The 27,600-nt window shown below is 36.8% G+C and overlaps 1 protein-coding gene across 4 annotated transcripts in view; it reads right to left on the bottom strand.

The window, feature by feature from the left end:
* Positions 1–27,600, bottom strand: part of YAP1 (Yes1 associated transcriptional regulator) — an 84,894-nt gene that overhangs the window by 12,855 nt on the left and 44,439 nt on the right. Inside the window, exons 3-6 of one of the 4 annotated variants that reach the window (XM_041417044.1) lie at positions 25,896–26,011; positions 17,622–17,735; positions 5,253–5,446; positions 3,678–3,725 (exon numbers count right to left, since the gene is read on the bottom strand). In XM_041417044.1, the coding sequence (XP_041272978.1) occupies positions 3,678–3,725; positions 5,253–5,446; positions 17,622–17,735; positions 25,896–26,011 (472 nt within the window). The remainder of the gene's footprint in view (positions 1–3,677; positions 3,726–5,252; positions 5,447–17,621; positions 17,736–25,895; positions 26,012–27,600) is intronic. The other 3 variants (XM_041417045.1, XM_041417046.1, XM_041417047.1) reach the window with 3 other exon arrangements.

Raw genomic sequence — 27,600 nt, 5'->3', positions numbered from 1 at the left:
CTACTCAATTTTATTTGATATATTCTGATTTTGCAAATTTACTTTAGAAGTGCCAATTGTAATATTTCTGCCCCCAACCATCACTTGACTTCCAAATGATACACAGGCTTTCCTCGGACGGGAGAGAAGTTTTAGGGGAAAGAGAAGACCACAACACTTATGGGCAGTCTTACAGCACAAGTTGCTTCTTCAGATTAAGTGCTTGCATTTTTGTGAGGGCCACAAAGTTATAGCACATGTAAAAAAGAAACAGGGAAGACACGGGGACTGATGGAAGACAAACGAACTCAGCAATGAGGAGCTGGGCAATTTGTGAGGACTAAGTGGGAAATGGACCATTCACTGCTTCAGTCACAACCAGCACAGCCAGTGAATGCAGTTCTGATTTACTATACAGACTTTTAAACAAGGTATTTACCCATAAAGATCTACACACATAAGCAAGCAACACAATTATTTTGTTGATCTGTAAAGCTCAGAAACAAGCTAGAAACAAGCAGCAGATACAAAATGAGCAAGCGTATACAGAGGAACTTATAAATATGTAGTATGCTGATCTTACTAGCAAATACTCTAATATTAGCAGCAAATAAATAAGAAATCTTCCATTCTCAGCACAAGAAAATAGTCTGCACAACATCCAAGAATAATGTCATCAGTACCTCGACATTATTTGCCTCTATTTCTTTCCACAGCACACTGTAAGGGAAGAAATCTGTTACTTAACATCTGTTCAATTTTGTGACATATACAAAACTTGATTGACATCTGCTCTACATTAGAAATTACTGACAATCAGATGCTAACTGCAGGAAAATGGAAAGAGAGCTAGTGGGAATGAAGTGAAAGTCAAGTCATGCAATCTCTTTACTGAGACAGACAGACATTTTTAAGGTGTCACAAAAAACTGATGACGATAAGCACAAGTAACTGAACAGATGCTTGGTGTTTTTAAATTTCCTGGATGTATTAACAATTCTTGCTGATACACAGTAAGTCTGAAAGTTGTAATTTTTGCTACGGGTACCTTTGACATTTTTAGAATTTCAGTAAAATACATCCTCATTCAAACAGGAAGAGTCTCTTACAGTGTTTTCTATAAAAATGAAGCTGAGCAATTATATGCTCTTTCCTGAAGGTGCTAAGGCTTCCATACACAACACTTGGAATGTTAGTGTTACCACAGGATACTGCAGTACCATGGCAGAGAGACCAAAACCTGGCAGGAACACTTTGGTTACTCAGTACCAAAAAAACCTGACCATAGATATCAGTACAACCAGGGTACTGCACCCAGGCTACATGGGGAAAAATGTCAAGAAGGATCAGGACGTTGATCAGGAGTTAGAAGTTAAGGAACATTTCTCAGATGTTTTTAATCCATCTATACAAGAGAGTTCATTAGATACAAGCTTCAAGAATGCCAGTGTTACATAATTTCTTTACAAATGAAAGACCTTGGCAATCCCTCTCTAAAACAGACTTAGTCATCCCAGAATTAAGAGTAGTGAACATATGAAGATTTAATTTTTATTATTCCTTAAAAGAATATCTAAAATCTAGCAGGAGAAGCAATTACTCTGCCACCAAGCACAGCTTTATCATCAGGGAAGCAAGTAATTCCTCCAAACTTCATTAATTTTATTCGAAAAGAAAGAAAGACCTGTCTGAAAGAAAAAAGTTGAGCAAAGAAATTTTAATTCTTTCTATATATTTTCCACATTAACTAGGTCAGCTGTGATCTGATCAGATGTACAGATTGGGACTTCAATAGCAGCATCAGCAGAGAAGACAGACTACATTTGCCTCTACAGTACAAGGCCTAAGAAGCATTTAGAGAACCAGAATCCAGAAGCAGTTCTCTAAGCACCATCTTCCACCTGTGGCTATTAATGACAGTACTGAGGTGACATGAAAATACAAAAAGTACATGTAGATGGTGTGGCACAAATAGCCTAGTATAACAGAACTTCAAAGGCGACATCACTGCCCATTCTTCTACCCAACAAATCACTCACACACACACACCTTGACTCATTAGCAAGTGCAGACTAATAAAACTGATCCTAGGCAGGAGGTATGGTAGGAAGCAAGTTAAAATATAAATGGAATCCTGGTTTTTGTATGAATCCTTTCATCAGTTACCACTCCAAACAGAGCACAGTGACCACTACATATACATTTAATGAATTATCAGTATAGTCCCTTCAAGTTTTCGCTGTTTTTTAGGATTTTAAGCCATAATTTCAAGAAGTTCCAAAACCCTCATTTTACAGAGTTCAGTATGAAACTGGTAATAAACTTCTCCATTTCCTGTATTTTTTTTGAGATGGCAACAGGAAGAAATTAGTGGAAGAGGGAACAATGACAGGGCTTCAAGCATAGAAGAAAACACAGAATACACTTTTGGCATTCTGTAAGAAAATCATCCCCTATTAATGACCTAATTATGCCAGAAGATAAGGTATTTTACTCCACTACTGTGGAGTAGTTCTCCTTTGTTTATTCTCTTATATACCCATTATTCATGAGGACTTTTTTTTCTCCTCCAGAACAGGATCTAATATTGATAAGATCATCATGTGGTTAATGCTTTGTTAATGAACCAAATTACTACACCTCAATTAAAATGCTTCTGTTTAAGAGCTGCTCTGGTATTGCCAAACAAGAAAGTTTTTTTTCCAGGGTGTCAGCACTAAGGTCTCAGGTTCCTAGTAACATACAAGGTTTGTGGTACTCTTCAGAATGCAACAGTACATCAGTACTCATGGCTTCCAAACAGGACACTTTCTTTTATTCTGTTTTTCTTGCCTAGTGTATACAGAAGTTTTTCTTGAAAATAAAGTACAGTACAAGCTCATATAAATATTGTACTAAGAACCAGTAGATTAAAACACTGTTAACAATAGCAAACATGAAGTTCTCCAAATATATCCAAAAATCCACCCTTCTAGAGATTCATTCTATGTTCAACTTCTTTAGCAACTGAAAGAAGACCTCATTTAGCTGTTTATTATGCTTCACATTTTGAACAATTTTATTTTGGTCTGAGATTTTCATAACTGTTTTTTCCTATACAGAAAAATATATGTGTGCAAGAACCAGTTAAACACTGAAATGGAAAAATTATATCTGCATAGCGATTATTTTGTTAGTCTAATCTATTAAGTAATTCTTATACTGTTATACTATGCATGCTTAAAAATCATAACTATTTCAAGTGACTTTTCATTAACTGATAACAGATATCCTTCTCTAAGATCATATCTGCTTTAACAAACTGATAAGAACATTCATATGAGCAGTACTTAAAAGTCACCAACTACTACCTTAGATAGTTTGCTTCAAATAAACACCTTGATGACATCAGGACTGGAACAGCAGTATCCTCAAGAGTGCTATATAAGAAGGTTGCTTTCAATGTAAAAAAATGTGCAATGAATTCCTCGTTTGCTCTTTAATATTGATATAAAGTTGTGGTAATGCAGCACTCCTAAAAACAATGTTAGGGCTGTGACCAGAAAAGTGATTCAAAAATGTGCATGGCAGAGGTTGGTTTTTTGTTTGGCTTTTTGTTTTCTTTTTTAGAATGTTTTCATGCAGCAAAAAGTTCCCTGCTAGCCTAATTTAATGCTTTCATTTTTCTAATTACGCTGAAACATCAGTTAAGAGCCTACCTGATGTTTTGGAGAATTTGCTGTGCTGGGATTGATATTCCGCAATGCCTAAGAGTAAAAATAAGATGGATAAAAATTACTTTAGCTGCACGGTTTACCTATGCAGGCTGTCTTATAAACACCATCTTGTAGTATCAAGCCCCCGAGACAGGCCAGATGAGACAGGATAAGGATAAGGGAGTTAAGAACTGTGAAAATCATGACAGTGAAACAAAACTCACAGATTTACCAAGGATGCGTATTTGACAGATAAGCTTAACTTTGACAGATAAGCTTAACGACTAAGGAGAACAACATGAAGAGAACTGGTTGCCACCTGCTCAAAAGTTAGTCAGGTTCTCAAGGACAACTGAGGCAGGAAGACAATTAGAAGGCCTACCTAGAAGCATGCTAGCACAGGGTAAAATGTCTGTTTGTGGATTAATTGCAAAGCAGGAACAGCAGAAGCCCAGGTGCTTAAGCGGAGAGAAAGTCCTGATGCCACCTTTGCAATGTATTCTTACCTAGAGTACTATAAAAAGTAATGGCTGTAAAGATGACCCATCTTACACCAAGAGATGCTGAAGATTCCTACAAAACAGTCCTTGACTACAAAGGGGATAATGGAAGTCAGATTCCAGGACAGAATACTGCAGGTGTTGAAGAAAGAGAAAAGCTGTCTTTGAAGACATTAAGATGTTATCCTCTTCTGATACAAGGCCCATCACCCAAAGTGAAAAGGGAAAGATTTTAAAAGGTTTTCCTCAAGGAATAGATTAGTGCTTTTTCTGCCAGTGTCAAAAACCCAAAGAAATACCTTAAGTATCTAGCACAGAGAGTAGTAACTATAAAAACAGTCAGATTGAACAATCGAAGCAGAAGGCTTAGAGTCAAAAGGAGATCAAGCCCGAATTCCAATCCAGAGACTGCAAAGTCCAGCTCTACACTTTAATATTTGCTACAGCCATATCCATATAGTGGATAATACAACCATATCCATACAGTAGAAAACACTGAAAGGCATAGTTTGCAACCTTATGATGAAGTTTGAAATTCTTTAGCATAAGAAACCACAGGTTCAAAATGCAGCACAAGTTATTCAGTTGTTTCATGTTCACTCCACTATCGAACAGGTAAGATTTTCCAACAAGGCATCTCCTCAAAGTATCTTATATAAACTTTGAAAATACCTCAAAATCCTACAGACTGCAACAGGTTCTAAAACTGAAGACTTTCCTCCACTTAAAAGGGAGAACTAAAGTAGCTGTGGGAAATAACTTTTTGCATGACTTGGAACTCAATGAATATAGGAAGAATATCCAATCACATCAACAGTCCACGCTGTCATCTTAATAGTTTGTGAAGCCAGCTCTTAAAGAGTTTTATTACAGGGAGGAATGATGGAGAAAAGCAAAATTCTTCAGTCTAAAAAATGAAATACTTTCACCATCAAGCTGATATCAGTAAGAGAATGAATTCAGACCTTTTTAGATCTCAAAGCTTTTTGTACAGTCAATGGCCTTTAAGACTCACTGAAACAACTTAAAAAAATCAAAACATAACATACAAAAGAAATAGTGGAAGTAGGTGTCTAACCTGTGGCCTCACCTGCCGAAGCAGTTCTTGATGCTTCAGTCTCAGCCTTTCTTTCTCCATCTGTAGCTGCTGAAGTCTCATCTGTTGCTGCTGATTGGAGCTACTCCCTCCCATCACACCACCCTGGGGACTCTGAGGAGCCAGAGGAGGTGGCTGTTTGACTGGAGCACTTTGGCTGATTCGCTGATTCATGGCTAAAGAACCAAAACAATAAACACTTAAAAAATAAATTCAAACAAATACATGCAAGGAAAGTAGTATTCACAAAAGGCATACATTAAAAAATATACAAAATTACAAGGCATGACAGTACAAAACATGCAGCTACACTAATATTCAGAGTGTGAAACGTATGCTCATGCATGAGCAATCGATGTGTGCAAAATTAAGGCAAAAGTCTCAGGGTTAAGACCATGTACTTATTCTAAAGCTGCTAAAAACAGTTTAATGTGCTAACTGGTGAAAAATTCAAAAGGGATAGTAAAATATTTCAAGTAAAATTAGAAAAATCTCTCTTCTTTCTAATAAACTATTCTCACTGCAGACACAAATAGTAAATAACTTGTTTTATTCATATGGAATCTTAGGCCCATTTAACTTGAGAACACACAGAATGACAAAATGGATCATTTCAAAATGGATCATTTCACTTTTCTTGAAAACAGTTAAAGGCTACTCGTTGTGGTGCAAGGTCATGCAATCAGCATTCACATCCTTGTCACTATTTTAGTGTTAGAGATTTCATTTAAAGCTACCTGGATAGGCAAAATTAGAGTTGGTACAGAAATGGCAGAAAAATTATACAGCCATAAATATGGACATCAACATAGAAAACATTTTGCTAGTGCTTCATTTTCTTTTATCCCTCAGAATTATGCATTGCATTTTTCCTGGGGAGTGGAGACTAAAAATGTAACCTTGAAAGCATAATGCACAATGAGAAGCCATCTTCCCTTCCCCTATAAAAATAAGGCCTAAGACAATTTTATTTTATAAAATAATACATAACTGGGATGCATCTATTTGATGCATGAGGCACGATTTCTCCCTCACATGACACCAATATGGTTAAAGTCAACAGAGGCACTAGAGTTTCCAAAGTGAAAGAGAGGGTGGGAAAGGCTGACTGTATTGCAAGGGCACTATTTTCAGGGGCTTTCAGCTTGGAATTAGCTCTCCATCTCCATCGTGATCTCCGTAACAGACTGAATCTGTTAACACTCACAGTATTCTGCTGAATGCATTTGCTGAAGCAGTGATGGGAGAATGGCAGGGATTTTTTTTTCTGGGAATGAGGATTATGGTTTACAGAAACCAAGAAAAAAAAAAAAAAGAGAGAGGTTCTTTTAGGATGACAGGGTTAAGTGGGGGAAAAAAACCCATCTGTAGAATTAGTTTGAATTAATGTTTTCATCATATAGAGGATTCCCAGAATACTAACATTTCTAGCTACCATAAGAAAGGAGAATTTTCTCATAAAAAAATCTGAATCATCTTTTCACTGAAAAGCCCTTCAGTCTCCCATGTCCTTAGAGTGGTCAATTTCAGGTGCAGTAGTGCTGTTCTGTTCCAAGAAAGCCAACATATATTTACCACATAATACTAAACCAGTTAGAGACCACACTCTGCAGTCTACCCTTTCAACTAATCCACTGGTCCAGCACAGACTCAACAGTTTAATGGGAAGAAGGGTCATATTTTCATGAGTCCAGCCAACATAAAATGCTGTAACATAGCTTACAGTAATTTGAAACAACATTTAAGGCAGTTACTAGTTAAAGAGCTTCACACATATAATTGCCAATAAGATAAAACTTCCTGTAAGGTAAGTGAACCTGCGAAGTAGGAATAGAAACTGGATCCCAGTACCAAGTAGAAACAACTAGGGCTGCAGTTCAGTTCCAACCTACAAGTCTCATCCTGATGCAGCATGAAAAAAAACCACCAGTGGGAAAATGACATTCCTGTGGATCAAAGCCTAAAATCAAGCAGTTGATGTTTCAAGACATGCAGCACCACTTCATGAGAACTGAACTTCAGGACAGAATGTGATCAGAGTGAGCCAATTAAACATCTTTGCCACACAAGCTGTGGTCTCTGGGCCAGTGACAGGAACACTAGCCCAAGACACTATCTAGAAACTGTTAAGCAAAAGTCCTAACACCATCAATAGCTGTCCTGTAAGGATGTGGGCAGTGAACACTTAACTACAAGCACCAGGAGCTCCACTGGGCAATATCTGCTGATCTGACAACAATTAGTCAACCTTCATTTATCAAAGCTGAAGCAAAGCTGAAGCTAGAGAAAGCAATGCAAAAAGCATTTAGCAGTTTTACATAAGCTAGACAAGATATTGCTGGAGTGGGGAATAGATCTCCTCCTTTCTCTCTTTTCAAATCTGGAACCAGGACCATGTCTTTTGCTCTATTTATCTTACTCTCTTTCACCTTATAAGCAGAAATGAAGCTAATAGGGGACAATGGAAAACAGCCTTCTCCTGCTGTTAGTTAATTCTGCAACCCTATCCAAAGTCTGTGCTACTCCTCAGAAGTTCTAGGATCCAAACCCTGCTAATAAACAAGAGGGAAGGTCAATTACAATGCAAAATAAAAAGGAAGATAAAAAAAATTACAATCACCTGAAATGAGCACATATAAGTTAAAAGCAAATTAGCTTGTAGAATTTAAGTACCCAAAGCTAAAAAATGTCATTTTTTTTTTTTTTGGTTAAAAAAGGTTCTCTTTATAGTCTAGTCCCCAATTACACAATCACGGTTTCAGAGTCCTACCTCAATGCAGTTCACGTCATGCAAGTCATGTTATAGATAACCTCATAAAAATTTAACAGTGTCTAACCTTAGTTAAACACTTCAGTGCAGTATCACTAACATTCCTTCAACATGTTATGAATTTGTTTTTCCTGCATGCACTATACAAGTATCTCTTTTCCTCAAATAGGCAGCTTTGTATTTCCTGCTCATGCCACTTTATGCTCTTTTTATGTATGTGTTCTGACAGCTGCTTGTATTATTCCTGTTCTCTCTGACCACTGTTTGCTCCATTCTTCTCATCTACTGACTATGCAATTTTAACTTTAAAAAAGAAATCATGTTTCTCTATTGTTTTTCATTTTATTCCCTCATCCTAGATCCCCAAAATGTCTTCTAATGTCCATTGTGAAAGTAGTTTTTCTAAGAAAAAGCACATCTAAAGCAGGAATATCTAAGATATTGAGACTTTGGTGTATACTTAAAATTAATCAATAAATATTAGGGGATCACTTAATTATATGATTTGGTAACTATCTGGAAGCTGAATATAAAAATCCAGTTTATAAATTATTATCATCATCATCATCACATCACTGAAAGGATGTTTCTGAACATTTTATTATTTCAGGAATGAAAGTGCAAAAGATTTCAAACTGATAAGATTTTAAACCGTCGTCAGAACAGATTGTGGAGATGTTTTTATATGAGCGTACTCTTTTTAACCATGAAATTAAACTAAAAGTTAGGATATTAGAAGAAGATGCTGCTAAGTGAATTTTACTGACTTAACATATCCAAGTGAAGAAACCAGTGAAAAAACCACAACAACAGTATCAATGATTTTCATACACCTTGGTGATTACACAAGTGTGCTATCTTCAAGGGAAACTCAAAGAAGAATGTAATTATCTATAATTTCCAACACAGTATTTAATGAAAAGCGGGGGGAAACACCTCTTGTTTCAAGTGACAGGAAAAAACAGAGGGTTTTAAAGCTTTTTGTTGCTGATTTGGGGTTGAGGTACTTTTGCTTGCTTGTTTCGTTGGTGAGCTTTTTTCTTTTTACATTCCTAATTCCCCATTATTTACCAGGACATGACTGCAAAAATCTGCACTCTAAAGAATATGCTTATTAATGTGATCTCAGATAGCAGATTTTATTTTTTCTACACCTCATGTATTTGTAATGATCCTGACATGCACAGCTCTTTTCAAGTACTTAGAATTCAAAGGTGAAGAGCTTCATTTTATATGTTAGTGAGGACTTGCCAGTTTCTAATGCATCCTGTTCCTTACCTTCCATGGCTATGGAAAGCATTTAAATAAGGGGCTCTGCACCCACACAGCGGAGGATGCAAAGACCTCACAGGCAGAGCAGGAACAAACAAGTCTTTGTTTCTAGAAGAGGGGGATTTGAGGGAGGAGGAGGGGCAGACAAGTTAAAAAACATGGGCAACTTAAGACAATAAAAAAGATCTTGTCCTAAACTATGGCTTCACAATCTGCAGAATACAGTCAACTGCAATTGCTGCAATACATTTTTGAGAAAGTTACTGGTCTTTAAATGCTACACATCAAATGTTGTACTGTCAACAGCAGAAATGCCTCTTCTATACTATACCAGACAATACCTGACAATTCCTGAAAAAGGTTTAGACTGCTGTCGACGTACATGAAAAAAACCAAACAACCAAAACCCAAAAAAACAAGACCAAGAGAGAGAAGCAATTACCAGGCATTGGTGCTAGAGAGAAAAGGCCAACAAATTTCTAACAACTCAAGCATAAAAAGCTAATTTCTCTTCCAAGATCTTCTGTCAGTTGAAAATCCCAAGTCCCAGGGCAGTGACAGTTTGCAGTAACACAGCACCTCTCTCCTATGTAGAATTACATGCAGAGGTTGCACCCTTAATGATTAGGAGACACAGCTAAATGTTTGATGTTGTTTCTTTTCTCCTTATAATTCCACCCTTCAAAGTTAAACCTAATTTTAATCCGCCAATTCGAAGACACTATTTAGTTGAACAAACAACAACAAAAAAGGTCAGGATGCGAGAATACTATAGCTGACTGTCCTTACTAATAAGAATCAAAGTTTTCATTGGGGAAACTAAAGAACTTGTCCCTTTCAGCTCCATTTTGAAACTAGACAGCTATTGTGCATTATTTTTGGCTATAGTCAGGTTTTTACCTGGTGCTAGTTTGCAACACTTCAACAAAGACAAAAATCCTCTTTGATTATATTTAAAAGAGCGGTGAAAAAAAAATACCAGTAGGATTTGAAAGAGTCTTGGAAGTAATAAAAAACATGTTCCAAGAGGCTTTTTAAGAAAGGCTTGGTACAACAATTTGTTGTCTAATCAGGATGTAAGTTATGTTTCTGGATTGTATTCTTTATAATGTATTGCTACGTTACTCTAAGGAAATCCCACTCACAGTTTCATAATGCTGCTGTTATGAAACAACCTAAAAATTAGCACAATAAAATATTCCACTGCTTTCAGTCTCTAATTAATCTGACAATCCTGGATCTTAAGAGTATGGGGAAACCACAAATAGACTGTTCTCAGGGCTCATTTTGCTGCTTTAAGTGTACAAACAAATCTTAGTGTCTCAGGCAAACAGAAATATTCAGACTCCTGAGCTGAACTTTTGGTTAAAGCAAGATATATCCAATGAAAATAATACTACTGAATCATGTCCAAACTACAGATTGGTTACTCTGCATTTATCAATTTTGATTTTCATTCAAATCAAATTAGTATTTTTCTTTTTGTTTTAGTACCACTACCGCACCTGCTGGTTAAAACAATATAAATTAAGTTCCTTTTTCTTTGATAAATCTGCCATTGTTTTTGAAGTCTTTCTGTATTGTCAAATGCAGACGTGCAATAGCTGGACTGACTTCAGCACCATTCAGACTCTACAGCATGTACAGACAGACTCTTGAATCACTGGTAAATAAACTGGAGTAAAACGCTGTGTCAGTTCTTTTCCCCCCACAGCAGTAAACAGCAGTATTTATAAACCACTTTCACTCAATGTGTGCCAGTTTCAGAAGAACTAAAATATTCTGGCCAGCCAGAAAAGCAAATATCAATTACATTCAGCAGTAAAATAAGTTAAGTAAGTAGCTTTTAGGAACTTCAGTGCAAACATATAAAACAAAACACTTTAACAATGGGCTCTTACTAAAACTTTCTTTTAACTCTCTACATAACACTTTTTTTTTTTTTGGAAAAAATCAATTTTAATTTTGGAAGGCTAAACAAGTTTTAAATTACTTGACTTACAGAATGCAACTGACACTGTAAGTATTAGCACTACAGAACTATATAAGACACAATGCACTGGACAGATTATGAGAAGAAACCTGAACTAACATTGTTAAATTTAAATTTTATGTATGAAACACTGAAGACTACAGCAAGTGCAGGAATCTGAGCTAACCAAGGCCTTGTATGTCTGTGCACTGACTCTCTGGCGAAATACATTTAATGAAAGCTAGTCCACATGTTAGACCAAAGTTTAATCAGCGAAGAGCCCACATAAGGCTATTAGCTGTGAACAGTTTCACTGTTTAATCACCACATAATACTTCTTGGGTTAACTAACCAAAAGACAAGCTTCTTTACAGTTTATTATAAAATAATGAGGTAACTTTTTAAAATGCAGGTTTCCTTTAATTTATTTGAGTGGAACAAACCCTGAATATATGCATCTGCACATCTTCATCTTTTTTTTTTTTAATTTGTCATAAGCCCATGAGAAATGATTAAACAGAAATTATAAAATCCTGTAAAAACTACTGCAAAAAAAAAAAAAATCAACAGTATACTGTCAATAAACACTTCTATATATAAGAAACTACCATCATGTTTCAACATGATTGAATTCAAAGACAAAAACTTGATGTCTTTGAATTTAAGATCATATATGATTAGATATAGACTATATAATTACTGTGTATATATTTAGATTACAGATAATGAATCATGTTCAAAATGATCCACCTTCAACTTTTAACACAGTATGCTCATTAACAGGAAAGTGAAAACTGCTGTAGTAGAAGGATATGGTGGAAAAAGTGTCCCTGTTAGGAGTGCAGTTTCCTTTCACTATCATAGCTGCTTAGCACAACGCTGCAAGCATGCATTATTTTTACTGGCACCCAGTCATCATTAGCAATAAATCTCCTTTCCTGAACAGGATTAAATTACTCTGAAAACAGAACAAACCCCCAAACAGGTATAAACTTACATAAACCTACTGTCCTGATAAATTCTTAATAAAAGTGTGGGTTTCTCTCTCTTTCATAGCTGTGGACAGATTTAGTGATTTCTTCAGTGAACTTCACTTAAGAGTTACAAATACATCCTGCTTTCAAACAAACCCAGATTTCATACACAACAAATAATTATTTATTGTCATTACCATAAGGCAGCACCTGTCTTTTACAAAGGGATACTTACCAGTGAAATTTCATCTGCCTCTGCAGATTTGCAGCAGGCTTTGACAGAAGTCACTGGTTCACTGAAAACTGATGCTACTTCATCTGTAAACATCTCTGACACACATACCAAAACACAGAAGTCTTTATCCCACCCTAAGTGATCTCCTGAAACTGTTCTTCTGGAAAAACTGAGACAGGTAAGTGAAAAATCTAATACCACTAGACCTTTTTAGATGAGTCAAATCCTCCCTTGTTTTACAGAATATGTAAATAAGATATGCCATTGCATTTGCAGACCAAAGCCACCTGTGGCTCATGCTCTGCTTTTTCAGCAAAGAACTGAAGGCAGATATGGAACTTAAGAAATCTTAAATTCTCCTATGATCAGGCACAAAGTCTGGGCTTTTTTTTTTTTTGACTAGACAAAGGCCAAACCCCAGTTTTCCAATCTAGAGCTCCAGTTCTATCTTGTCCAAAAATTTGCATCTTGAAAGGCTCCTACAAACTAATTTGGAGGAACAGATATTAAACAAAGTGCTATATATGTAAGGAATAAGAATGCAATGCTATGGAATACCTCCTTTTAATTTCTGATACTTTAAAATTAGTAAATGCTCCAAAGCTTAAGCTTTAACTGAATGTCAACGTTGTTGTGTGTTTGCTTGCTTTTTCTTTAAACAGAAGTGAGAAATATATGTTTCAATGAAATGTACATTTTACTACAGTGTTTCTGAACAATCTCTTTTCACTTTTTCAAAGGCACAACGTTTTTATACTATAAAAAAAAAAGGAAGCAGAAAAACCTGGTATACATTCTCTATAATCATACTGTCATCATCAGTTTTATTTCCTTTTCTAATTATGCAGTCAAGCAGCTGTACACAGAGCCCCTATGGCACTTTTCATAATGATATTAAACACTGTCTTGCCTTACCTTCCCCCTCATCCAAAATTCATGCAGAACTTCAAAGAACATTAACATTATCTCTAAGTGGGAATGATAAAGTCACGGCAGTGATTTCCACCTGAGGTCACAAATTTTGCTTCATACCCCATTATCGCACCTCCAAGAATTGGAAGACCAGAAGGAAAGAAAATGGGAGTGTGCAACATTGGTAAGACCTTAAGTTACAAGCCTTTAAAACCCAAGGAAACTCAAACAATATCTTGTTTTACTCCAAACACTACAGACACTTGTCTGACTACTGGAGTAGTAAGGTCTCCACACCAAACTTAAACCAGCAGAGACATGAAAATCAACTCCCAGTTTCCAGTATTTTCCCACTTCAACTTCATCTTTGAATTCAATATATGATGCACCCTCAAAGGGCAAATTATTTAAGGTTGCATTTCAAAACCAAGTCCTATCATTGGCAAACTTAAATAAGAGTTAAAATCCCTTTAATGCTATTTGATACAAAAGCCAATTCTTGGAAACTTACAGCAAAAAAGCTGAACAATTTTAAACCTTAACTGGTTCTAGGAAATTTGATTTTATAGGAAAAGCAGATGTTCTTCTACTTCACCAACTCCAGCCACTCAAAATGCATAGCTGACCTGCTTCCTATCCAGATATTTGAGTACCAAGAAACTGCATTATGTTATCTGAAAGGCTCCAAAATCCAGTAGGATCTGTGAAGAATGACCAATGAACAATAGCAGAAAAGACAAAATGGTCCAAAAGACAAGTTCAACCTGACAGTACAATCCCATCAAGGGAAAAAACCCTCTTCTAAATAAAATAAAAATCCAAGGCAATTTGAGGCCTCTCAGTATGAGGCCTGTAAAGGCACTGAGAAGGTAGGACAGCATGTTTTTACCAGATGCTCCACTAGACAAGAATCCTGCCGACACAGGCCTAAGGACCAACCCCCTCCCATCCCTACTCCTTTGATCCCATGTCATCTTTACGACTGCCTGTGCTTGGCATAAGGAGACCCTTCTTTCATACTTAGTTCTTTCCTAGATGCTAAAGTTTGTGAATTGCCCTAACAAAAAACTGTTTTAAAGTCATATTTGTAGACTTGGAGGATGAAAGTCTGAGATTCAGGACTTCACTGACACTTAAGTGGTATAGCTGAAGACCTAGAACCCATTTCAAAGACGTTAGACTTGAGTCTTGGAACGAAGTTCTTATCTTCAACTTGGAGCACTCAGGTTTTAGACCCAGCCTAACCCACAGCTATTCTGACAGAGGCTCTTTTCTGATGCATTATTTCTAAAAGCCTGCTCCAAATAAGAATACATAATTACATTCCTTTATTTTCTGTTTAAAATCATGAATGCTATACCAAAATGCTCCACACCAAGTCAGTCCACCTAAAATAATTTTTCCAACTGTTTTCTAGCCACAATAAAGGAAAATTCCAAGCACTATTTAAAAAAGAGCTATATCCACACCTACTAGAGAAAATAAAGATGAATGTAAAGCTTCCATCTGATGAGGAACATACAGAGACATAAAGGCTGTCTCCCTGGAAGCTGGGAATTCAGAAGCAATTAGGGCAAAAACTCTTCATACCTTCTGCATCTGAATACTGGAATAGAGGAGTATGTTTGCACATACCATTCAATAGCTTTGTTTTTTTCAATGGTTCTTAAGATTAGTGAAAATGGCAGAGAGAGACATTAATTTCTCCTTCATTTTCAACCACTGTAATAACCAAAAGTTTCAACAAGACAAAGATGAATTTATCATGCTTCTGGAAGTATTAGTAGGCACAAATATTGAAAACCAAGCCCTTATATTAAAGCACAGTGATAAAAAAGGGTATGGTCATCCTCAGGGGAAAAATACCAACAGAAGTTTCAACCTATATTAAGCACAGAAAGGTAAACTTCTGAGTCATTCACATGCTATTTAGGGTCACAGCACATATTTGTCGAGGATCTCCACATAGTAAATAAATGCAAGGCTCAGTAATTTAACTCTGTCAAAGAGATTTTTTTTTTTTCTTCTAGACTGGAGTGACTTAAGGAGGTCACAAGTAAGAAAGCAACAGGAATAGAATTTTGTATTTTCTTGGCTCAAATGATAAAAACATAAACCACAATACAATGTTTACAACTCAGGTTTTCAAGGAAAACTCCTTCAAGCTCAACAGCAGCTAGCAGCTTGTCTCTATTTGCCGTCACTCTAGATCAGAAGAGCCCACATGCTTTTTTTTCCTTTCCTGCCCCTTTCAGTTACACTTGAGCTCTTTGACTGAAAAGGTCTGGAACAGATTAAAAGTCCGACCACAAAATAAAGAGCCTTGGCATGTACTCAAGCCTGTCTGGGATACACATACACAGTGGGCCCAAAAAGGGAAGCTATGCAGCAAGAAACCCTTAATCAGTCTTTTGGACATTTCTAACTTCTTTCAGTTTAACTGCACAGCCTTAACATTTGATAGAGTTTCAGTATGCACAAGACAAGCAGCTTTTGCCCTTACAGTTGAACCACTTGTATTTACAGGAATACAACATAATTGTGACAAGCAAGATTCATCTCACAACCTCTGTCCATTAAGGCATTTTCCACACCCCTTTTTAATTCCAGTTCATCTTTGGAAATGATAAAGTAATGCATGTAAAGAAAAACAGCTACCCTGCAAGATTACCTGAGTAAATGTAATTGCAAAAGGCAACAGTGATTTTCAAAATGACTGCCTCCTTTTCAGTCTTACTCACATAGTAAGTAATTGTGAAGTTGCAAATTACCCACATACTCCTCTTGCAATGTGCAAACAAGTCTGTAGCTCTGGCTGGTGTTAAAGCCAGCACGGACATTTGCCAAAGCTGACACCCCACCTTTGGGCTCAAGTTGCATAGTGGTTCAACCTGTCTACAAACTGGTGAGCAGTTTATAAACAAAGTGTGACAATCTGGTATTCTTCAGAAGAGTAAATGGATCTTGTAAGCAAGCACTCAAGCCTACAAACCAAAATGCAGAATTTCTACCAGACATTTTAGAAAACAAAACAGAACAGTGACTGTTGATTTTTGTAGCTCTGTATTTATATGGCATTCATGGAGTTAATGCCTCTCCCAGAAGGGGCCCACAGTTGTTGTTAGGTCAACTCCTGTAAAGCTTCAAAGGTTTTGCATCCCCTCAGCCTGACCTACTCAGTGATCTGCACACTGTTTTCATTTAGCTGCACTGAGTCCAAAAGTAAAGCCTGAAAACCACAATGATCCCTTTTTTTTTTTTTTTTTCACTCCTACTGTTTTTCCATGGCTCTGGAAAAATAACTAAAATCCAAAGGAGCTGAAAATAGTAAGTTATTGGGAAAACAAATCAAGGGCAAGCTAATAAGGCTGACAAGCACAGGTCACGGCTTTACAAGAAAACAGAAATTTTAACACCATACAAAATACATCACTTGGATAACCTATAAAAGTATTTTAGAGTCTTCACATTATATGTGATTTTTATTCATAGTCATCAGTGCCAATATTTTCTTGAAAAGTTTGCAGTTCTGCTCTTCACATAGATGAAAAATATAATTGAAAAAAATTGCATAAAAGTTCTGCTTTGTTTAATTTCTCCATCTAGACTTTGTGATCGTTAAGTTACTATTTCTAATTCCAATATTACATAGTCTTTATCCAACAAAAAGGTTATTAAAGTAAGAGTAACAAAACTAATAATTTCTTATCATATTGTTTAATACAGAAAGTTTTGTCATGATAATCACTGTGACAAGCTAGAATTATAAGCTGGTATATGTTTCAAGTGCATTTAAACAGAATGAACTATTATTTGACAATGCCCTCTTAAGATAGCACAAAGGAAAATAAATATTTGTTTAGGAATTAAAATATTCTTCTGTGGTAAAGTTTTGCTAATTTAAAGGGACGAGTGAGCTTGACTGAAACTGTCTCAATAAGTAATTTGTAATTTCTGAATGTCACCACTTTGGGGAACTGTATGGATCATGTGGCAAAATACCAACCCGTAGCATTACAAACTTGGGTAACGTACAGTCCTGAAGGACATAAACTAATAGTTTTTATTAAAAAAAAAAAAAAGTTATTTAAATAAGGCCTCTACAAATCAAAATATATTTTAATCGTACTATAAAAAGTTTTCAAAATATGCCTGCAAAATTAAAGCTGAGTGAACTGAAGCAAATCAAGAATTCTGAATTGAGATGAACTTTTACCAAAGCGTGGGTCAAGCCTTGGGTCTAGCCAAGATGTAGTCTTGTTCTTATGGTTTATGTAGTAAATTTCTCCATCCTGGGTCATAGCTTGTTCCCATCCATCGGGGAGTGGGCCTGCAATATAGAAGGAAGGAGTTGATGGCGGGCTCTTGTTTGCTCCAGCTGAAATTGATCTAAAAAATATTTTAACATTCTACATACATAACAATACATGAAACAGAAGTGTTTCAAGCTCATTTCTGGGATTAAGGGCAAAGAAGTGCTGGGTGAGAAACCAAGGAACAGGAAACACTTCTAGCATTTAATTTAGGATTTGGACTTTAATTTTCAAACTTGTTTGTATGCTTTCATATCCTTTGACACATCATTTTGCTATAGCGTTCTAGTATAAAACCAGCAATAAGTCAAGCCTGCCAGAATGAAACCAGCATGTGCACCAGGAGAAAGAAACACAGAATAATTCTACCTCTCACAGAAAAGTTCATCTAGTGATTAAGACACAGCAGCAGCAACAAGCTAACACTGAGGAGATCCTGAAATATTCCTGTCTTTCACAAACAATTAAAAACAGAAGTGACAAAACTCATTACCTCATACTCTAACTTTTGGTGAAAGCATTCAAGGCTTAAGCAGACAAAAATGCAAACCTGAAGAACAAGGCAGGCAAACAAGCAATGACAGAGCAAAGGTAAAGAAACACCATGAGCAGTCACAAAGACACAGGGCTATGAACAGCAGTGCAACGCCTCTACAAGCAGAAAGGCACATACAGGAAAAACTACTTCTAGAAAACGGTCAAAGGGAGGTACATAATGATGTTGTGGAGTCCACAGTTGATGTCTGAACACAGCCTGAGGAATGGTTCCCATATGTTCCCATCAGCAGCTTTCAAGAAACTACCTTTCATTCCTATACAGCTCTTAAACCCCTTGTTCCCATCTATATGGTCACGCACATTCACCCATACATTTGCTTAGACTGAAAACTATTAAAAAAATTATATTTATCTCATCTTATCTGGAAGGTGCTTTACAAATACATGGGTTTGAATTTTTATGCTCACATTGACACGGACTTTTAAAAAGGTCTAAATTAGATACAGGAAGATCTTCCCTGTATTTTAGATTTAAGTACAATCCTCAAATTATGCAACAAAAGATTCACTACACATGTTAAGAATGTAAAAGAAATTAGAACAAAACCTGCTGTAGCAGCAAGCCATTGTATTTCAAGTTCTTCTACTCTTCCTCAGTGAAATACAATGATACAACAGCAGAAGCCATCTGGCTGTTAGACTTAGACTAACAGATTATTCTGTATAATGTGAGACACACTAAGTATACACAAATATCATTATTTCACACATGAGATTCAGGTACACCCAAAAATATGTGCCCATCTGATAAATGTCTACTACATCCATCTTCAAACTACATTAGCTCTTGACTGTAACTTTGTCTTGAAGTCATGCTCCTGCTGAAGAATTCAGTCTAAAACTGGGAGAAGAGGTGGGGAAGACAGATTAGTTTGCTTAATCTCAAAAGATGTTCTTGGAGAAATGTCAAAATTAGTAAAAAATAATTCAACTGCATCCCAGTAATATCCCAAGTCATCATCAGGACAAGAATTTCTTACTGTGGTCTTTCAAGATCCCTTGCAAACTACATTTCTAATTTAAACTTTCATTTTGGCTCAGAAAACAAAGCCCTTCCCTAACAACTTCACTACTCCATCGCTGGTGTTACAGATGAATTTCAAGTGAGTAAAAACAGTGAACACCAGGCATTTTCTTCTCATCTGTAATGCTCTAAATGTTGCCTACAAGTAACACGTACCTCAGTTTTATCAGAAGCTGAACAGAACAGACAAGAAAGAGTGACAATACTGCAAATGATGCTTAAACCCTAAGATACTCACTGTACAAAAGGACTTCGATGGAGAAATGAAAGCTCCAGTGCAAAGAACGCAGTACTTTTTTACCATACCCAAAGACCAGCCAGCTAACCAGTGAGATGTTTTTTTACAAAACTGGGGCACAGGAGCACAGAGACATGTCCCCCATCATCCAAATGTAGAAGTCAATGAAGAACCAAACTGACTCCTTTACTGCTGACCCAACATGCTAGCCATGCAGGCAGACCTTCTCACCATCACTCTCCTAAGAGTCCTGCTAAGCCATACATGCCTTGGAGAAACTGAGCAAGAAATTCTTTGTGACCTGCAAAGCCAGAAAAACCCTCTTTGGCTTGAGGAAAAACAAAATCAGCCTTGGGGTGTCAGTCCTGCTGAACACTGAAATCTGTACTGGTCCAGCATGTTCCTTTGAAGCAAGTAAGAACAAAATGCCTTTGAAGAAGGCTGCCAGGAGCTGATCAATCCATCCACCTGTTGGAATAATGCTACTTTAGAGATTCAGTGATCTGATGAGTACTAGCTTACTACTAGAGACAAACCTGGGCAAGGTTCTCTTTCTAAATAAAATGCACAGCTGTGGAACAGGACAAAAAGGTCCATCTGCTCACCTGGCTGTCACAGCAGCAAACCTTCCCTGCTAAGTGCTATAAATGACTGCAGAAGCAGAGCTTTTATCTCTGGAAACTTTTGGCATTAATAATGTAGCTTGCTTCCTTGGACAATGAACTGCTTTCATGTTTCTGCTGTCATCGTTACATACTGAAAAGGCAGTTCAAAACCTGAAATTATTGCCTTCTGTAATTCCAGTTTGGTTTTGTAATTGTGAAACTAGAAGACAGGTCTGACTTTCTAAAGGGTCACTTGACAAACTCTGTATTCAAGGCAATTACCAGAGGGAAGTACTAAACTCATGCTGAGGAATACGAGACCAGAGCATCTAGGAAAATTCCTCTGCAATTACAGGCCCATTTCCTCCCAAAAGGCTGAATAGGAACAGATAGATAACCTAGGTCACAAAAGCTAAGTCCTATATTGCTGCTATTCAGACCTTCTCACTAAAATTTCCATCGTTACTGTAGTCATGTTGTATAGAAACAGCAATACTGGGTCTAACCAAAAGTCCATTTAGTCCAGGCATCTGATGGACAGACCTTGTTGGCTGATGAAAGTAGCCTATTTAGTGACTATCACACTCTATAAACTTTTAAATAAAGCACTGAATACATACGGAGGTATAGAGGCTATGAATAGTCACTTGGCCTCCAAGTATGTTGGGCACTGGAACAGGCTCCTCAGGGATGTGGTCATAGCCCCAATCCTGACAGAGCTCAAGAAGTGTTTGGACAATGCTCTCAGTGGTGTGACTCTTGGGGATGTCCTGCAAGGGCCAGGAGTTGGACTCGATGATCCCTGTAGGTCCCATCCGAATCAGGATATTCTGTGATTCTACCACAAGTTATTCCTTGGGCCGGTTTCTGTCTGCTTACTAAGTGCCAAAATATCTCTCAAGTACTTCTCCAGTCTCCCCTCCAACTTTTGCAAATATTTAGCACAAACAATATCCCTGTGACTGGTCCCCCTACTAGGTTCTGCTAGGTGCCTCCTATGACAACTGAACACTATCACACCTGTAAGTTTAGAATTCCCTGAAATAATTTGCACATGGAGACACAACCCTTCTAGGCAGGGAACTCAGCCTGCACTATGGTACTTTTGAGGACAAAGTTACCAAAAAATTAAATCCTAATTTCCAAATGTAAGCCAGCTTTCCAGAACTACTGGTAAGCCATACCTCTGTAACTAAATATTTATATAATGGTGTAACTTCATATAAATAACATGTAATTTTAAAAGCCTGTGTGCATGTCTCTTTGGTGCACGTCTCCACTTTTTGTGAGGTTTTTTTTTAAACTTTCTCATATGCCATGGAATCTGGAATGCAAAGCAGAGCTTGCTTCTGGCAGATAGAAAGCAACTGGAAGAGTAACAAAAGCAAAAATGTAGTAGAGATTCATCCTATGCTGGGATAAGAAGTGAATCTTGCAAGACTCTAATTATTTTTAAAACAAATGTAAACAAAGCTGTATTTTATCAACAGGTCAATGCATCCAAGAGGGCATCCCTATCTATCTACGAACTGACTATGCATGGACAACCTAGGAACTAGAATACCTGTTCAACAACAGGATTCACCTTCACCTAATACAAAAACTGATCTCCAAGACCTTTCCTAATCTTTCTCTGTGAAAGCTGAACTTTGTCCCTTCAGTCACTGTGGTTCTAAAACTTCCAAAAATTATATCAAAGTCTTCAAAATTTACATAAAGTACAACTTTATCCTGTCAAATTAGTATAAAAAGACACTATTTAAAAAGGGGTGGTTTTTGCAGATGAAGAAAGAAGTTAACATTATTGTCACGCAGATACTTAGAAACTCGAGCTTCACAATAGATCACAGTGTTGACTGTACACAAAACAGAATTTTGTAGTATGATTGGCTACATCAGAGCAATCTGCAACTGAAGTGAGCAAGGACCTAAGAGCTAGAAGTTGTTTTAGTTATTGGCATATTCCTTCCTACCCACCTGTCCGCTGAGAGTTATGAATTCAAGTGTCCATTTTCTTATCAACATTTAACATGGCACTACAGCCTTACCTGGAGAGACAATGGAATTGCACAATGGAACTTTCACTGGGAAACTCAATTCAAAACTGCCACATAAGAATGAAGACAAAAGAGGACAAAGACACATAATCTGCCCCAAAGCTAATTATCTAAGGTCTATGTGCAAGCGGAATAGGCTGAAGTATGCAGTGCTGTCAAGCATGATTCAGAAAGCAAAAGTATCTGAAGAACAGAAATACATAAATACAATTATCCCATCTCTGTTGCATCAACTGTAATTGTATATGAAACAGCCACTGTTTATTTTCAAATGTACAATTTTACCTCAGTAGGAAATGTATAGGAGATGCTCCTAAGAAGAACAGCATACCATTATTACTACCTTTTTGTTTGTTTGTTTTAAACCAAGGCAGAAGAAACTATGTTCTTTTCTTCTGTTCTGTTTTCCTTTAGGGAAAAATGATTAGAAACATAATGCAAAAAAATGAGAACAGTTGCAATGACTTTTTATATACATGTGGCATGTTTACAAATAACAGGCTTGTTTCCTTTCCACTACTGAAGTGAAGATGCAATCCTATTTTACAGATTAATCAACAAATGCCATCTTACAGAGCACTGTGCTGGTTCTCTGCATACATATGGCCCAAACTATTTCAGCTGATTACTTGTAGCAACTAAGTTAAGAAAGACAAAAACCTTTCTTAACTTTTCACACATTGATGACTTCCTATAAAGGATGTAGCTAACTAACACTCACAGAATAACTAATTCACAAAAGTCATGCCTGGAACAGATAAAACTGATTCAGCTGTCCATTAACTTCCTTGAAGAAATGTAATTTGCAGCAAGATAGTTACCTAAGTGCCTCAAGAGATGGAATGTCTTAAGACAGATAACCTTAAGATTTCAATCTCATGCTAAACTACATCTTTCCCATTTTTATATTTTAACAATCTTTTGACTTGCCTTCATCACATCTTTCCTGAGTTGTTCTTACCCTATTTATCCAAAAAGACAACAGGTTTATCTCCAATATGTACACATCAACTTTCACAATTCTCTTCTCTCTGCATCTTCAGTTTGTTTTCCTGTTCATAATTCTTGCTAATGTCATGAACTCTAATTCTGGCTAAATGGTTAAAGCTTCTAAAGGTTGTCACAGTAGCTCCCAGAAATCTCTCCTATGTTTCAGCACAGTAACTTGACTTGCAGGTTCCTGAGGCAGTACAGTAGAACCTAGACAGCAACTTCAAGGGCTAGAATTAATGAGTACCATATACAAGGTCTATACAGAAAGGAAAATATTCTCCTTTGTGGCATTTCAGACACTTTTTTGCAAGTCAGTGATCTCGAGCTGTCACAATACTTACACTTGTTTTTTCCCAATATCTTCATGAAAGGCTCTCATGCACTAGGGTATGTTTCACTGCCAGCAATATTTCATAACAGGAAACTTCTGTCTTTAAGGTCTCAACTTGATTTCTCGAGGATGAATGACCAAATTAGAACATTAAGTAGTCTTAAATCTGAGTGCCAACATCATGACTCTAAGTTCCACTGTGCTGAAGTGGTACATAGTTACTTGACTTTTCCATTTCTCTCCAAGATTATTCAAGAGGCTACCAAGGAAGCATAAGCTACCATGAACTCAGTAATAAAAAGTAACAAAACTAGGTATAAGAGACTTTTGTAAAAACAAATACACAGTCATAATTTAAAGTTAGTACATAGACATTTGCCAGATCAAGTATCAGAATCACACCCAATAAATGCAGGTTCAGTATTATTTAATTCAAAACAGACTTTTGTTAATAGCAAATCAGGGTAAGCCAGTGCATCCAGAGAGCCAGTTCCAAGTCATACTACGTCAACTGACTTAAGCTTAAAAAAACCTAACTCCACATAACATGTGATGTAATTCAATATACACAGGAGTTCTGAGTCCTTCATGCACTTTATCAGTCTCAGAGCACTTGGGTGAAAAATACTTCACAGAATTTTTAACTGATATTCAACACAGTGTCATCTGTGAAATTAAAAATAAATGTTCAATAAACTTGTATCCAAGTGCTTTCTCAAATCACAAGACAACCCACTTGCACATTTCAACTGTTCTTTACTGCACAAACAACAACATCCATGCAGCATCACTCTCTCACACAACTACATCAGGCAATTACATGTAAATGTTCTTTTAAAAATAATCCTTGTGTCCAGATTGCTAGCTTCTTTTCTAATTTGTTACCACCCTGTTACAATTTAACAGTACATTTTTTTTACTAAGGACCCTTCATGTCTAAGTACATAAAGTGATTGCTACTTTACTATCAGTATTTTTTCCTGTGAATTTTTGGTACAATGGAAGGTTTGAAGAGTTATCTTAAAATACAGAATTTATGTCAATATTGAAACAGCAAGCATCTAGTTTTAGCACAAATAAGCCAAAAGGCAGGACAGACCAAGGGAATTGTTTCCTTTCTCCTATTCTCCCTCCTTTAGAAGTGTCCCTACAAAAACATGCCACCTCTATTGCTGCAGGTTTCCTGGGATAAATTTACACAGAAAATAATCACACTGTTTTATTTTCACATCAGAGCCTGAGACCTTAATTGCTGTGAATCACGACTTCCTGAACTTGAACAGGACTCATTTGTTTCAGGATAATCCAGCCTCCTGGCCTAGCCAGCAAAAAGTTTGATTAACTTCCCCTCTAATACTCAGTCATGAACAGCACAGTTTGGTCACGCCTGTTAATCTTTTGGTATTGTCTGCAGCACATGAATTGCAGCATGAAACAAAGCTGTCTAAACAGACCACAAAAAGCAGCACCAGAGAATAACCCTTGGGAAGTACAGGAACAGCAGACACACACAAAATACAGTCAGACTGTGAGAAAATAAATATAACTTGAACCTCAGTGACAGACAGGAGGTGACAAAGCAAGGGCAAGACCAAGCACTCAAACAAGCATGGCACCAACTCTATCTGCTTGCTCTCTGCATAATCAGAGATGAGAGAGCTCTGAAAACACACAGCAGATTCTATAGCAAGAACGAGAACATTTTACTGTTGTCTAGTGAGAGTGCACCCCTCCCCACTGCCAGCTGAAAAACAATTCCATATTCCAGGAAAAGAAAACAGACTTCCTCCAGCTAGACCAATAATGACCATGATACTGGATTTTGTAAGTAAGAGAAACACAAGAGGAAAACAAAAACATCTCTGCTTCTAAACAAGATTTTTAAGGTGTTTGCTTGATCCATTTAGGGAGGACAGGAAAAAATTATATGTTCATATTAAATGTAGGAAATGTAAATAAATGGTAGTTCAACATGTCTAGTGAGCAAATGGAGGCAGAAGAACACTGAAGCACAAAAGCTTTAATGCAAATTGATATTAATTGAATGGAAATTCTGGTCTTCACAATTTAACAGCATTTTGTGGTCAGAAGAAAATAGACAAAAATTCTGGTTCCTTATAACTCTTAACCATTCATTTGAAGAAATAAAAATATAAATCAAAGAACTACAGTGTTTTTTTTATTGACAATGTAAGTATTATACAAATTCTCTTATTTCAACTATCAGCCTCCTGCTTGATGAATCAGGCATCAACTAATTTGAAGTTTCAAACCAGGACTTTTTTTATTAAATCTGGACTCCCTATCCCCTGATTAGAATAGCTTGTGGTTTACTTGTATGATCTTTTTCATAAATACAAATTTTGCTTACCTGATGCTGAGTTCATGATGTTCTGCTGCACAGAAGGACTGGTGGGAGCTGTAACATTCATCTGGGAAAGCATGGCCTTCCTAGGATCTTGCCATGTTGTTGTTTGATCAATGTGACTAGGACAAAACAAAGCAAGAGTTAGGACAGTCATGCATTCACAACAATGACCTGCTAGCACAGAAAGTTTAACAACAAAAGGTTAAGCTTGCCAACAACAGCCACATTCAAAACAAAACAAGAACTGTTTGGATTCTCTCCAAGCATCTCTGTATGTCAGATTCTCAAACCCTTGCCCTGGCCACCACTATTTTCCCAACCAACAACTGCAGCAACCAGAGCTAGAGCAATGGTTAGATAAGGTTCATCATGAATACCATAATCTAAATTGTTGTACCATAACTAGATGTTGTACCCTGGAACAAAGCATTTGCTTCCTTCTCTCTTTGATCACTTATTTGCCATTTTTAAATGTGTCTTCACAGATTGGCAAACCAAGCCAGTTATGTCTGGAATCTCAAGCACAGTCCAGTACCTTGGCATGATGAGTTCATATTCAGGGCCCAGGGAGCGGTAATGAACTGGCTAGTATGCAATCATTAGTGTTCCCAAACTTTCTGTGCATAGACCACATCCTCAGATTATTGGGGAGACTTACTCTCCTCCCCACTGACACCTGAACAAGCTCTCTGTGGTAGGTGAAGTAACCAGTCACACTAAAGCACTAATGTGAAAGGAATATGCAGCTGCCTTTCAACTTCAAGCAAAAAGTGAGGACAGTGGGACTGTCAACTAATCCACCCAGCCCTCTGCAAAACTTTGGAAGCTTAAGACTTCTCTGTTTTGAAAAAAATCACAAGTACATTCATGACTGTCATTCATGGAAGTATTCAATTCAACAGGAATACAAAAGTGTAATGAATCATTATTTTACTTTTGGAGCATGTGATTAGCATGTTTTGCTAATGAGCAACAGATGCAGTCTATTCATAACAAGTATCAACAATATCTTGACACCATTAAGCAACACTGCTCTGAGAAGTACATGGGGACAAAATACAACTCCAAATGCACATGAACACTGACAACAAAATCTGTTATCCAATCATTTAAAACCAATATAAATTAAAAATCATATTCAGATAGTATTGTTATAAATTAGAATCCAATGCACTATTAACTTGGTAGCATTCTTTCTTTAAATAAATTATCCTTAAAATTATGCTTTTCTGGATTACATGGAATGCCCATTTCCATATTCTTCACCAAAACCACAACAAGTAATGAATTCAGAAGAACATAAAATGAAGCAGCAGTCACCAAAATAATTACTTATGTCAAACTACTTATCACATTCTAATCTTCTGTTACAAGGTAGACATACCACAAACTAGCTTTAAAAAAGTTTTAACATCTGTATATTAACACTCTCTAAACATGCACATAAGCAATTTCAGACCAAAGAGTTACAGACACACTGTAGTAACTCATTTAATACAGTATGTGCTGGTTTTGTCTGGGGTAGAGGTTATTTAGGTTATTTTCTTCACCACGGCTAGTACTGTGCTATGTTTTGGATGAACCTGACCTCCCTCTGATCATCACACCAATAAATTATGTTTGATGGCTGGGGTTAAACCTCAACAAGATACTATTAAGCACACTGCATCTCTGGTTGCGCAGGTTTTCAAATATTCAGCTTCACTGA

Source organism: Onychostruthus taczanowskii, unplaced genomic scaffold, assembly GCF_017590055.1.
Source record: "Onychostruthus taczanowskii isolate IOZ18803 unplaced genomic scaffold, ASM1759005v1 scaffold54, whole genome shotgun sequence".
Taxonomy (NCBI): domain Eukaryota; kingdom Metazoa; phylum Chordata; class Aves; order Passeriformes; family Passeridae; genus Onychostruthus; species Onychostruthus taczanowskii.
The sequence above is the reverse complement of the archived record's forward strand: the minus strand, read 5'-3'. Positions and strand labels throughout refer to the sequence as shown.